The sequence below is a fragment of the Stegodyphus dumicola genome, chromosome 1 (genome assembly GCF_044657685.1).
Source record: "Stegodyphus dumicola isolate Sdum_Otavi_A_Nest chromosome 1, ASM4465768v1".
Lineage (NCBI taxonomy): Eukaryota > Metazoa > Arthropoda > Arachnida > Araneae > Eresidae > Stegodyphus > Stegodyphus dumicola.
Window position 1 is genome coordinate 108,708,062 of NC_140768.1, and position 14,941 is coordinate 108,723,002.

At 32.2% G+C, this 14,941-nt stretch overlaps 2 protein-coding genes across 4 annotated transcripts in view; one reads left to right on the forward strand and one right to left on the reverse strand.

The window, feature by feature from the left end:
• The window catches only part of LOC118179780 (uncharacterized), a 47,006-nt gene extending 39,889 nt beyond the window's left edge, over positions 1-7,117 (reverse strand). Inside the window, exon 1 of one of the 2 annotated variants that reach the window (XM_085819172.1) lies at positions 6,909-7,117. In XM_085819172.1, the coding sequence (XP_085675298.1) occupies positions 6,909-7,031 (123 nt within the window). In that variant the 5' untranslated portion in view covers positions 7,032-7,117. Of the gene's footprint in view, positions 1-6,892 lie in introns of both variants that reach the window. The other variant, XM_085819187.1, reaches the window with a different exon arrangement.
• A 220-nt stretch (positions 7,118-7,337) lies between these two features.
• The window catches only part of LOC118196278 (intraflagellar transport protein 57 homolog), a 34,843-nt gene continuing 27,239 nt past the window's right edge, over positions 7,338-14,941 (forward strand). Inside the window, exons 1-5 of one of the 2 annotated variants that reach the window (XM_085819158.1) lie at positions 7,340-7,703; positions 9,676-9,843; positions 11,941-12,049; positions 12,216-12,268; positions 14,544-14,663. In XM_085819158.1, coding sequence (XP_085675284.1) covers positions 9,686-9,843; positions 11,941-12,049; positions 12,216-12,268; positions 14,544-14,663 — 440 coding nt within the window. In that variant the 5' untranslated portion in view covers positions 7,340-7,703; positions 9,676-9,685. Of the gene's footprint in view, positions 7,704-9,675; positions 9,844-11,940; positions 12,050-12,215; positions 12,269-14,543; positions 14,664-14,941 lie in introns of both variants that reach the window. The other variant, XM_035367703.2, reaches the window with a different exon arrangement.

The window sequence follows — 14,941 nt, forward strand, 5'->3', positions numbered from 1 at the left end:
TATATCTTCTGGTTTCATAGCTATTTGATAGTAGCCAGATGTTAAGTCCAACAGTATCATAGTCATATATCTCGTAGACTTAATCTTTCTAATAATTTCCTCAATCACCGGCAAAGGGTAAACCAGGAATTTAGTAATACTATTGAGTTTTCTGTAATTGATAGCAAACCTCCAAGCCCTTTTATCTAAAGGAGGGAAATCGTTCTCTTTCCTACATAGTACGACTGGACTCGCTCGCGTACTCACTATTTATGGGCGTTATTATCTGGTTCTGCAGCATTGCTTTAATGTGTTCCTCAATAATGTGTTCTTTCTGTTGATCATACCTGTAGGGTTTAGCCCTACAGGGTTATCGGCAGTTAGTTGTATATCATGTGTTACAATTTGACAGTTACCAGGCTGTTCTGAAAAAAAGTTTGAAAAAGTACTCACCACTTGCTTTATGGCTTGGCTTTCCTTGACACTCAAATGTCTTAAGTCCACCTGAGGTTCTTTCAACGGCTCCTCCACCCTCCGATCCATTTCCAGCACGATCGAATTATCCTGAAAATTCAGCTTGGCTTTCACGGCCTTTAAGAAATCCATGCCTAAAATGACTGGATTCTGTAAATTTTTCACAACAAAAATTAATACTTTAAGGCTCTCATCTTTTATCTGTACTTTTAATGATAATTTCCTGACACATTGGCAGGTTTTTCCTTGGGCGGCTATAATTTCTGTGTTTTTATTTTTAAATAACCGTAACCTATTAAAATTCTTATTGAAAAATTTATCACTCATAAAGTTGCCTTCTGCCCCTGTATCAATGAGGGCTTCCACCAGTACATCGCCGACCAGGACTTGGATGACTGGTAACTGTGAATTCTTTACCACGACCGTGTTTAGGTATCTTCTTGAGGGATTTTGCGAAACTTCAGGGGTTTGGACCTTCACTTTTTTACAGGCCCCTCTAATCATTTAAAGATTTCTTTTCAACTTCAGTCTTTTGGTTACGCGGATGGTTTTTTTTTCGAATTTCCTTTTTGTGCCTTGACCTTCGTGCTTCCATGAGTTGGCTTGATAGCTCTTTCCCCATAAGAGCGATTTGTGTTACCGGCCGGTTGATTTGAGAATTGTCTTTGGGAACTTTGAGAATACGATGCCCCTCTAGATTTTTCCGCTATTCGTCGGTTTTGGAACTTGACCGCCAACTCGAAGAGTTCCTTCAAGGTGCTTGGATTTCGGATTTCCAAGTAATCTTGGAGAGCAGGTAGCAATCTTGGTAAAATTATTTCAATTACCTCAGTGTCGGGTTTCTTTCCATACAGCATGTTTGTCAGCTTAACTTTTCACAGAATAAAAATTCGTCAAATCTTCAATATTACATATATAAAAACTATAAAGTTCGGCTTTTAGCTTTGCTCGGTCTTTCACTATGGGGAAGGCCTTTAATAATGATGCTTTAAAATTTTCAAACGTTTATGCTTGGCCTCTGAATTCTCCTAATAAAAATTTCCCTATACTCTTCCACCATAGTGAGGCCTGTCCTCTTAGTGCAGACATGGCAATGGCAACTTTTTGCCTTTCGGGCACAGGATATAACTGAAAACGATTTTCGAGGCCTTCTAAGAATATCGCCACCGAATTTATTCCGTCAAAATTGACGGTTGGCTTGATAGATGCTCTCATAGTTTGGACCAAGTATCGAAACCCTTCTAACTGGTTGGCCATTTCTAGCTGTTGGAGTTGTACAGGAGCTTCCATCCAATTATCGGCCACCTGAGTTCGTAAGATGTTCGGACGCCAATGTAAGATCTAGAGGCCCCAACTTGTCAGCAAACTGTGGTAGTAACTGCTACTAAGTGTGAATTTACACAGAAACATAAGAAGGGTTTAAAGCCCTTTTTATTCAACTTTTAAAATAACAGATGCATCCACTAGATGCTCACAAACTACGCTGACCCGGCGGTTTAACTGAAACAATGTAGAACTGAAAAATAATGACTGGATGAATAAATAGCGAGATCACTATCCACAAGGCTCTGAGATCTTAAACTAACCTAACCACGTTCTAAAATTACCGCTGAGATTCAGCGAGCTTACTGATTAAGCAGTTGAAAGATCTAGCAAAATCTGCCGAGCTAGGCACACAGGCTGACACGCGCTGTTCTAAAATTTCTACCGAGCAATATTCACGTTCGCGATTCAAGTAGCACACCTACAATCTCGTTTCCTTCCTAATTTAAACTCAACTTACTTCCGCTAAATTTGAATATACTGAGCGCTGTTCTACAATTTACATACTCTAGCATTGGCAATTCTAGGGGAAGTAAAGGCTAGACAGGAAAGATAACTTAAAATAAATGTTAGTTAAAATAAATATAAACCCTACAACCTCATTTATTAAATTAGTGGTGACTCGGCTATCTTACAGGATTAAGTTTTCTGAAACTCTACATTCAAAGCAAGAAGTAATATCTCATGGCTGATCTTTGGAATATGGTAACTGGTAGTTTGGCGACATTTTGGAGGCAATAAAGGTTACTACCTAAGACTTTGGTAATAATGTGAGAAGCACTCAGTTCCGATTACGCTTTATTTTGTGTGAGGGAAATGAGAGATCATGAGATATGTCATGTGACATTAATGGACGAATTACAGTTGTTTAATCGGAAAAGGGGGGAAATCTGGAAATTTCGTATTTAGCTATATTCTGTGTTGTGTGAAACGTGACATTAATGGACGAATTATAGTTCTTTAATCAGAAAAGGGGGTTAATTTGGAAAAGCTTTATTGTGTGTTGTGTGAAATAGTGTTGATTAATTTTCAGATTGCATGGCACTATGTAAAGTTAATTCTAAATTTTTAATGCATTTATCTGATAATAATAATAAGTTGAGATTGTGTGAAAGGAAGGATATTACAAGTTTAAATGGCGGTTCAAGAAATATGGTGAAAATGCACATTTTGTGAAAAGGAGTGTAAGGAAGGGTACATGGTTTGCTGAAAGTAGTTTGAGTATAGGTGAAATTTTATTAATTTCTTATTACTTGGTGAATAGACTTCCAGTTGACTACTGGATTTAGGATTTAAATATTAGCAGTAGTACTGCAGCGACGTAATGAAGATTTTGAAGAAGATTAGGTAAGTTAGTATTTTTAATCATTTGAGGATATTATTTTTATGCATTGTTCTAAATGTAAGGAGTAAATAAATTAAAATGGTATTATTTGAAAATTGTTATTAGCAATGATTTAGTTTAAAGTAATTAGGATTGTAATCTAATTTTTATTAATTTAATGTATGTGCTTATTTATATTTTAAGTAGTGTTTTTTAATTTAATTATATTTTAATTTAATGATCGTGATTTTGTGAGTTATACGTTTGTAGTATTTTGGAATATGTTTGAGTAGTATAAGTTGAGTATTTTCATGCATTTTCGTGAAATTTTTCTAATTTATGAGAAAAAAGCAGTGTACATGGATACAGTGAAGAGTGTGCGCAATGCCATTTTTGTGCAATTCTGGGATGTTTTTTTAAGTAAAAATAAGTCGACGTGTACATGGTTTAGTGATATTTTAATTAAATGATGGTTATTTTGTCAATTTTATGTTTGTAGGAATTTGGTATACGTTTCAGTTGAAGTAAACGTGTATGGAAATAATTTAAATATTTGACACTAAGTATTTGTAACTATTTTTAATGTTTGCGTATAAATTCATTGCTGACGTTTATAATATAATAGATAATTTAGAGGTAAAAGTTTTTGGATATTTTATTTATTTTATACTTGGAAATGTTCATCCTTGGAAAGGGTATGTACTTTTTCGCGATCAGGTAATTTTATATATGTGCTTTTTATTGAGTTTAAAGATTAAGAAAATTTTCCTGCATTTTCGTGCAAATTTTTGTAATTTATGAGAAAATAGCAGTGTAGATGGATAAAGTTAAGAGTGTGTGCAATGCCATTTTTGTGCAATTCTGGGATGTTTTTTTAAGTAAAAATAAGTCGACGTGTAAATGGTTTATGTGTATGTGCTAGTCTGATAAACGCGCTAGGAGTTTGCGATTGTGCACTTTTTCCCAATTTTGCAGTTAATATTTGTCATGATTAAGCAGTTTTGTTACATAAAATTTCTAGCATCAGTGTAATTCGGCTAGTAGATTGTTGGAAAAAGTGTTGAGTAAATAAAAAGAAACACGTCTTTACTTCATGAAGACAAAATGGCGGCGAAAAAAAAAAAAAAAAAAAATAGAGGGTTGCTGTAGCAGAGTTGGTCGCCAAATTTTCGCCAAAAAATCGGCAAGTTACCATAATCCAAAGATCAACCTATCTCATTTCAGAATTACCTTTCATATTTTTCCTCCGTTCTTTCCATGACCCTGGTATGCTTAATCATCTAAAAACTCGCTTCATTTCCAATTAAACCATGGCAATTCATTACCAAGTTATCAGATTTAATATCAACCTATCTAAATATATTTCTTAAAAACAAGCATATTTTATTACAAAAATCGGTACTTTTCCGTTTCGCCGGCGCAAATCTCGCCAAGCAGACTTTATTGGCAACAACATACAGTATACACATAAAAAATATTTAAAAAATGTTAGTTCTAAGAATTTTTTATTTTGAAGGCATAAACATTTTAATATCGCTTAAAATTTTATAAAAAGCCAATAAATAAAGACAATAAATTTGTAAAAAGACATTAATTTAATAACAGACATTAATTACTATGCTTTCATGGTTCAACATCCTGATTCGCCGGTTCGTATCACGTGAACCCAAGCGATCTCATCTCACGTAAACTACTCTACAAAAATCTAATGCTCTCAGTAATTATCTACATTAATTTCAAGTTAAATGTTAATTTGGAACACAAGTTTAAATGCAAGAAATATTTCAATTCATACAAAAAGCTCACTCAGAAATTATGTAAAACTGCAGTGCTGTACTTTGCTAATGCATTCTCATTAGAATTGATGAATTTAACCCTTGACTTTACCTTTTCTATATTTTCGGCTTCGGGTAAGCGCTGTGATTGCATCCTAATTGACTTAATTACCGAAAATGACCTTAGACATAAAACTGTACTATCTGATAAAAATTCTATGTAATTATATGCCAGTATTGAAAGAAACAATCAATCTGATAAGAAAAAGGTGAGACTTGTTTTGAAAATGAGGCATAAAAGGTTACCAGCGAGAATAGTCCGTTTGGTATCGGTTGTACCATTATTGGCGACTTTATCGCTTGCGCCGGCAAAACGGAAAAGTATCTAAAAATCTTATCAAAAGCAAAAATTTCATAAATGGCAAGAAGAGACAAAATATTTTTAAATACCTCCTTAACAATGAAGTAGATAAGAAAAATGCAATTTCATTCAAGATATGAAATGAATAAATCTGGACTTGCCAAGTATATATTTTACAAAAGTACATAAAGAGATTTTAGGTGCGAAGTGAAAATTCATTAAAATTACACATCAAAATACTCATCAATCTCACATAGGAAGACATCCATCTACACTGGAGCTAAGCTGCAGTATTTCTCACTTTTTAAGTGAAAAAATTCCAGCCTGAGTCCTAATAAAATGCACTCTGGTATTTACTACTTTAACTAATTAATTTATTTTTATTAATTTTTAAACATTATTTAAATATTTTTTCATTTATCTTTTATTCGGTTTTAATGTTTATTACTCTAAATTACTTATTTATTTTTGCTCACTTTTCCTGATAGCCTTTTAGAGGCTCCAGCACATCTAGTTTTAGAAATTCAGCTTTTTAAATCCCGAAGGATTTAAAAAGCTTTTAATAATCTCGGTTTAATCCTAGTATCCGGTGCACAAGGGATTTGGGTACTTTTGGCGACTTTATGATGAGCAGTAAACGGGACATATACGATGAGTAGTTAAACGGGTCATTTTGGTGTTGGTGATAATTTTCAAAATCGCACCAAGGCTGCTCCGTATACTAGGATTTTACCCATATCTCTTCTTATTATTAGAAAAATAAACTTCTTTCTAATGATTTTCACATTACAGATATTAATTTCAACAATTATTATTGATAATGAAACAAATTTTAAATATCATACTGCTAACCAACAATAATAATTTCTGAATACCAATAATTGTATCTGATGATCAAGTAAATTAAACTAATTTATTTACCAAATATATGAAACATATCAAAAATTAGAGTTTTATCATAAATACTTCCATGTTTCAAAACAGACAATGAATCTTAATGAGATAACAAGCTGTAGCAGTACAGTGATTGATTCACATTAAGAACTCCCACAAGCATAAAAAAGGAAATGAAAAAGTTAAAGTTTATTGCTCAGCTAAAAGTAACTGCAGTTAATATAAGGTGCCAAATTAACAGTTCTAATACTTAAATTATAAATGAAAACCTCTTCTTATTGTTATTTAAGAAAATTCCTTAGTTATCTATAATCTACAGAGTGCAATTTTTAAATGATCATACCGGTTTCTTAGTGAATTTCATCTTTCTCTGTTCAGATAAAACAATAACAGTAAACTACATGCGAATTAAGTATATAATTATGCAATGATACATATGTAACTGCAGTTGAGAAAATTAAAAAAGTGGCTAAAAGCAGAAACTATAGTCTCATATATTTTATAACCTACGAAACAATACAACGAAATCTGCCGAAAACTTTTATACGTACTACTTATAAACCTTAATTAAAATTACAAACGAATGTTATTGTTAAAATAAATAAGAGTTGGGACCCAATAAGCATTTATCAATTTAAGAACATCAGAGTTAATTTATATATGTAGAAATTAATCATGTTAAATTATAAAGAAAAAGGAACTCTAATTTTACATGAAATTTTTATACTTCAAAATAAATTTGACGAAATTCTATGCACCAACCTTTAGGTATTCTTACCTCTGCTGACTGGGGATTGCGACACAGAGCGAAAACATTGGGTACTTTTGAATATTTCGCCAATTGTCTCACAAATTCAAAACCTAAGCCCCGACTTGCTCCTGTCACAACAATATTTGCCATTTTCCTTTTACCCTACAGTTACAACGAATTTAGAGAATGCAATGCGTTACGTAACGAAACATTAGCAGACAACTTTAACTATTGTTTTGATGCCAAAATATAAAATATGAAAGTGAAATAATAAAGAAAAACATTTAACAATTTAAAGACGATGGATAAATGTCCATAATATTTCATATAGAAATAAGGATAAAATATGTATACTTTTCTATGATTAGAATTAAATAGATTTATGATTAAATATTAAAATACCAAATTTTCTACTATACAGCCATGTTAAATATGGAATACACTCAAAATAACGTTGCCATGGAAACTGATATTAGTTTGCTTTTCGTGTTCTGAAATCTGATGCGCCGTAATAAAAATATGAACCATGTCATAGTGCTTCTTGTTATTTGGAATGCCATTCGTATATGTTAATAAAATATATTGTTGGATTAGTTACGTTAAACTGCCTTCATAATTTTTCGACAATATGATGTAAAATTATGTTTTGTTTGTCAATGTAAATATTATTTGAAATGCCGTATTATTTTCAGTTTATGAACTTTGCGTTAAAACTTAAAGCTGGGAGTTTTTCTAAATAACATAATGTGCCTACTTATTTCAATAAGAAATACTTTTTGAGTTTACAAAGTATAGAAAGAAGTGTCGTAAAGCTGTTACCTTGTAAGTACTAGAACATTCTTAATGTTTTTTAATATATAGTTGTGAAGATTCATGTGCTTTTTAGAATTCAGATAATAAAGTCTGAAAAATTGCTTGCCTTGTTAGTGAATACCATCATGGGGAAATTTAATTTCAGAAATTCTTCCCCAAATGTATTTTAAAAACGATTTGGTGTACAAAGCTAAAAAGTAGTCTGCATTGAAAATGCTCAAGTTTATTGTGGGAATGGACTTCCATGAATCAGTCCCTATTTGACACTAAAGACTTTTTTTGACAGTGTTTCAGTTTCTTCTTGTGAGTAAAGCTTTCTAAAGTTCACTGAAAGCTATCTTCAATCAACATTGAGCCAAGTAGATGATTTAGCAATCATTTCCATTGAAAATGCAATAGCTAAAAATATTAATTTGTTCCACCTATAAAGCATTTTCAGAAGTCGAAGCTTGCAAGAACAATTTGAGCTTCTTTATAGACAAAATTAATATTTTTAAATCATTAGAAATGGCAGATTAATAAACTTTTTTAAATGCCGTATTTTCCAGCGTATAAGGCACCCTTTTTTTCTTTGGTAACATAGTCTGAAAAATGGGGTACGCCTTATACACCAATATTTGTGTCTTATACATCATTACTTATTGCATCGATACCTCGTTTGTGAATGGGTCAAAGCTTCATGAGATGCTGTGAAAACAGAAACAGTGGTTAAATCATTTAAGAAGTGTAGCATTAGTAATGCACTGGTTGGTATAGAGGACAATTTGTTGTATGAAGACTCAGATGCTGATTTAGAAGAGGTTTCAAGTGACTCTTTATTTAGCTCTGGAGATGAGCGTTGAATTTTGACAAAGGAGATTAAAAGGTGTTCTTTCCCAGATAGGTTGGATATTTGCAGAAAGTATTACTTTGTATTACTTTATATTTAAAATACTGTAAATTCATTATAATGATCAGTAATAAAAATTTTATCCTTAAAAAATGTGCATGAAAAAGAGGGGGATGTTTTGTATGCCGGCAAATATGGTATATGTTTGTCTCCTAGATGAAAGTTGTTTTTTCTTTATTGTTAAGATTTTTTGTTTTCCAAATCATTTTAATTATTAAATATAACTTAACACATAATTTTATATGATTATCATTCCAATAAAGGATCATTCCACCATTTCCAAGCAAATTCCAGGGAGATTTCTGCCTTGGGCCTGGGTAGCTGTAGATCTGCCACTGCTTAAGAAGCAACAATTTTTCAATTAATTCCTTTTGAAACAAGTTGTAGATCATGCTCGTAATAATGTTTACTCAATAGTTGAAGTGGGAGTTTTATTAAAGCTCATATTTTTGATTGAGAAGAATAATTTTTATGCCTCGTATTATTCCTTTGATATATTAAATTGGTTCAATCAAAATTTTTAATGGTGTTTAATAATATTTTATTTTAATACCATATCTAATTTATGTGAAATACATGTGTGTATTCATTGCACAAAGACTAATCAGAATCATATAGCAGTATAAGTTTATAATGCCATCTGTATGCATTAGTATTCAGGGAAAATGAGAAATGAAAGTACAGCATTTTTGAGAGGAAAATGATTTTATTGCTCACAAGGTACCGTTTGCAAAATGCAATGAGGTTACAAAAAGTGTTCAATTTTCAACCATGGACAATAATACATTCTTGACATTATCAACACGTGGAGTCGCACACATTTTGGCAAATTCTCTGGTATGGCTTGCAGTTCCGAAGTGGTTACAGAGGTGATGGCCTCATCACTATACTGTGATGTCCTCATCACTTTCAGTGGGGGACTTTCATTTTTATGAACCCTTTCGGGGAACTTTCATTTTTATGAAATGAAAGTTCCCCGAAAATAAGAATTTGAACTCCAGCATTCCAATACAAGTGCATATTTCTTTATTAGATGTAAAAGAATTTGGTTATTTGAGCAAGTTAATCTTTTTCAAAACACACAACTTTTAGATTCTTGACAATGGAAGAAAGAAGAGGAAGTAGAGTAGAAGCTGTTGATGGGGGTCCTGGGGCTGCATATATGATGTTTGTATTTATGGAGAGTTTGTTGGATAAACTGAAATTGCTGAATTATGACAAAGAATTTACTCAAGAGTTTAAACTGAAAAATCTTAGCAAGTAAGTATATACTCTGAGAGTTTTTATGATGCTATATAGCATATTATTTGATACTACTTCATCATTCTCTGTCTTTTTTGAAAGACCTTTGTATCATTTAAAAAATTACAACATAAGATTTTTAATTTATTTTTCCTGCATATAAAGTTAGTACTTAAAAATTTATCTAGAAAATATAAAAATATTATTTTTTTCTTAATATTATTGAATTTTAGTGAAATATTTTACATTATTTTATTTAATTATTATTTAAAGTTCTTATTTTCTACTTTTCTTCCTAGATTCAGTTTCATTAAATAAAAATATGTGTTTTCAGTAACTTATACTTTACATTATTATCTTCTTCAGATAGAGTTTGTCAGCAGTGGCGTAGCTAGGATTCCAGCGCCCGGGGACAACTGAAGAATTTGCACCCCTTTCAGTGTGCCAAGAATGGAAAACATTTCATTGAAAAATTTCGTAACATCAATTGGGTGCCGCCTGGATGCTACGCCCAGGGACAGTTAATTCCTCTTTGCCCCACCCTAGCTATGCCACTGTTTGTCAGGCATCTTTGCTAAATAGCATTTTGTGCCAGACGCACCAAACCCAGTGCTTTCTAGCTCCATTTGTTTGGGCCACCCACTTTGTTTATAAAGTCTGACAGCTCCTTAATAGAGCTCAAACTCTTTAGTATTGAGAATACCTAAAGTAGTGAGGCCATTATCAGAAGTTAAAGGTCAGTAGCTTATTTCTATGATAAACATTTTTTGGGATGCCCTTCAATGAATGCAGCCATCTTGACCACTGTAAAACCTTCAGGTCTCTCTCTTTTGGTAGTCTTCGGGGCTGTACTCTGCTCCATTCTTTGAGATTTTGTTTTTTCAACCCAAGTATCTTTGGCAATTTTCAATTCTTGGACATGTTTTTTTCTTTATTTTTTTGTGCTGCGGACATTCTTTTTTGATTTTGATTTTATCTAGAGAATACTTTTAATTGCTTCCTGCCCATCTCGACCACTGTAAAACCTTCAGGTCTCTCTCTTTTGGTAGTCTTCGGGGCTGTACTCTGCTCCATTCTTTGAGATTTTGTTTTTTCAACCCAAGTATCTTTGGCAATTTTCATTTCTTGGACATGTTTTTTCCTTTATTTTTTTGTGCTGCGGACATTCTTTTTTTGATTTTGATTTTATCTAGAGAAGTAGTCATGCTTTTAATTGCTTCCTGCCCATCTCCAGATGTTGATTGATTAACTTGCGTAGAGGCCATTTCTACTTCACTTGATAAAAAATTCATTTCTGCTCCTTCAATTGATTTCCTCTGGGTTTCCTTGTTTTAAGAAGAAAGGTCTATCTCAGAGGTTTTGCCAGCAAAAGCAGAATTTTTAGTTATATTCTTATTTTTAGCCATATATAAATAATAATAATAAAAAAAAAAAAAAAAAAAGGTCCACCGAGTATTGCCTGTTGCTGGGTAAGGCAAAATACTCTAGAAATTGCCAGGCATTCTAGAGGCTACGTTAAGACACTATAACCACAGTGTCATTCACCCTAGGCATGGGTCACAGAACACCAGGGTTGCAGGAGGGGATTTGTGGCTTCTTATTTATTATTTGAAGATTTATTATATCTTATTTATTACTGTCAGATAATACAAGACATCCGTCTATCTACTACCTGTCGACATGCCTGGTAAGCCACTCAAACCACAGGTTGCATTATTATTGTTTTTAAGAAGTATTTGGCTCCTGGCTAGCCAGAACTTCCCAGTATTTATTTATTTATTTATTGTTGTTTTGTTTTAAATGACAGCAGTGGCGTAGCTAAGGTGGGGCAAGGGGGGACATCTGTCCCCGGGCGCAGCATTCAGGGGGTGCCAAATTGATGTTATTAAATTTTAGAATGAAATGTTTTCCGTTCTTGGAACAGAGAAAGGGGCGCAAAATCTTCAGTTGTACCCGGGCGCTGAAAACCCTAGCTACGCCTCTGAATGACAGGGACATGTGACTAATTATTTTCAGAAGTAAAGTTAGAAAAATACCAAGTCCTCAAAATTATTTTTCTGCATTTTGAATTATGGCTTGTTATGTAAGAAACTGGTAAGATTTATTTTGTTTTAGGCATTATTTTGCTCTACAAACCAATCCTGGAGAGCAGTTTTTCATATTTTCTTCCTTGGCTGCCTGGCTGATAAGAAAGTGTGGACTGAAATTTGACACACCTCAAGAAGTAATTTAATAGAACTTCTCTAAATTACAACTGTGTTATTTTGAATTTTTATTTTGCAAATTGAGTATCATTTTATAAATACATTATACTGTCATGGTTCTCCACTCCAGTTTAATGATCAGCTATGACTTTATGTAAAATAGTTATGTACATTTTTCTATTACAGTTTGACGATCCTAATGGAACTATTGCCAGTATTTTAGAACAAGTTAGACAGATGGAAAGTATCTGTATAATTACTTTTTTTCCTTAAATAAATCATAATATTATTTGTAATTTTTATTTTATCATTAAAGAAATAAACTTTGTTCATAATAATTACACTACAGTTTCCCTTCTATCTAAATTAAAGTAATTCTATGAAATTTTTTCTGAGATAACAGAAAATAAAGCTTGAAACAACTGTCATTCATATACTATAAGGAGAAAATTTTGTAATTTCATTACATGAGAGTCAAAAAGTTCTCCCAAATCAGAGTATGTAACATGTAAACTCAAAAATGCCCTTGAGTAAAGTCCACTGAGTATTTTGTAGTAAGAACAGGAAAATACCATGGCTGGGATTCAAATCACAAATCATCCAGCTGTGTGGAGTTGGATTTACTGACCGCTTAACACCGTACAAGCATGCATAGAGCAACACTATGATATGACTTAAATATGTGCATTATAGTCTTCTCTTCTTAAAAGGAAGATAGGGGAAATTTATGAAACTCAGTTGACCAGATCCAGGTGGTGATGAGTTATTGCCTGCTTCATTTTAGTTTGAATACTACTGTTAATGGCTGTTATTCATTTTGAGCAAGAAACATAAAAAGTCAACTACCCACCTCCTGGATTCAAAGAAGGCTTTTTCATTTGCTCATTGGATGAGCTGACCACTAAACACCCATCAAGTCAAGCAGGGAAGAATGAGATAATTCTTTATACTTTAACCCTGTGAGCGGCCCGGGTTTTTGGATCTGTCATTAAGACCTCTATCTAAAGAGCCTTTATTAGCTAAATTTGTGTATTTATCTATTTTAGTCCTTATTTTTATAAATTTACATTCGTCAAGATGACATTTATATAATTAATGAAAGTAAGAAAGCAAAATATCTTAAATTATAAGCTAGTTATATACCAAGTAACAAAAAGTCACTTAACCGGATAAAGCCGGCCATGGCGCTTAGAGGGTTAAGCAAAAATGATGTGATAAACATGTGGACATTCTGAAATAGAAACGTGTGCATCATTATTCAATATGTTGTATGTATATTGTAATTTAAGTAGAAGCAAAAGGACTACCAGAACACAGGGCAGTTGCGAGATCGCAGTGGTGATGCTGATGTGTTAAACTAAATCATCAAAAGCTGGACTGTTCAACCTTATGGGAGAATTTATTAGAGAGAGATCATCTATGAAAATCTTGTCATTTGAATCTACGTGGTAGGCAGGTCACTAATGTCTACACCTTCTATGTTTCTGTGTGCCACTAATGTGCTGTGCATCATCAGTACAGCTCGTGTGGACTAGTTGAAATGTGAAAGTATGACTGGCTGTTTATTATAATCCAACTTCTAGCTTATAGTTAATTTTCAATATCGTAATTATGCTGCAAATCTACTGTAAGCCTTTAGTCCAAATTTAGTTGCTGATATAAATATCTGCTTTTTGCTCATCTGCCCCCTCCCAGTGCAGCTGCACCAAGCATTTGAATTTATGAGTAGCAGACTTTTAAGAATTTAATATGGGTGCCAGGCAACAAAATTTAAGAATTTCAAAGACTTTTTGCCACTCGGTGGCAAAATGTTTTTAGTAGTAAAATTGATTTTTCATAAAAATGAAGTGGACATAAATTTTTGATGAATGAAACATCTCCAAGGTAATTTCATAGAATACCATTCTTGCCTTTTACTAGTTGTAATTTCATTTATCATGGTGAAGTACTCAGATTTAGTAATCAATTTCAGAGAGCAAAATGTAAAGCCTAAAGAAAATGTGCAGATAACATTAGAACAAGTATTTTTAATACTTGTTAGCTGATTTTTTTAAAACACTTAAAAATGGAACATAGAAGCATATTATTATGTCATGTCCTTATTAAACATTTGTTTTGGATTTTAGGATAAGTTTATGAAGATTTTCTTATAATTTGATATGAAATAAATTTAGAATGATCATACTTGTCATAATAAATTTAGAATGATCATAGGGCAATTGATTATTAATCAGATAATTCAGTATTTTGATATAAAGATATAGTAATTTACTAAATTTCTATTTATAATTGAAATTTATATTGCATATTTCAAAAGCATTAAAAAATTTTGAACTGAAATCTTGAAATTTTTTTCTTTTAATATGGTAAACTTTTGTATCATTTATGAGTGTTTTTAGTAATAATTATTATAATTTTTAAGTTTATGCTTTAGTATTTGTACTGTGTTTGTGTAGGTTGTGTTCATATTATGTTATTAAATAAACTACATGCAAATAATGACCATTTCTTTTAGGATGTAAGTGTGGATTTTCCTCCAAATAAACTGAAACAGGGTTGGGGTGAGCAAGTGATTTTTGTGTTGTCTCGTTTAGCAGATCAGGCTCTTAAGAAAAATGGCTTTGCTTGGAAACGGTAAAAACAAAAGTTTCATATATCATTAAAAAGTATTTCAAACTCTCAGATTAAATGCCTCCCTTTTTTAAATTAAGTTTCTGCAGGGTTTTGATGAAAATATAATATGAGTTTCTCATTTTAATGGATATTTTAAATTATAACACTGTAATTTAAAATATTAATGCTTAATAACTTGTTCTTAATAAACTGTAACCTTAAGTTTGGCATATATTTAATGCGTTTTTAAGTTATGTAATATTTTTAATCGAAAAAAAATTACAACATTTTATTGAGAA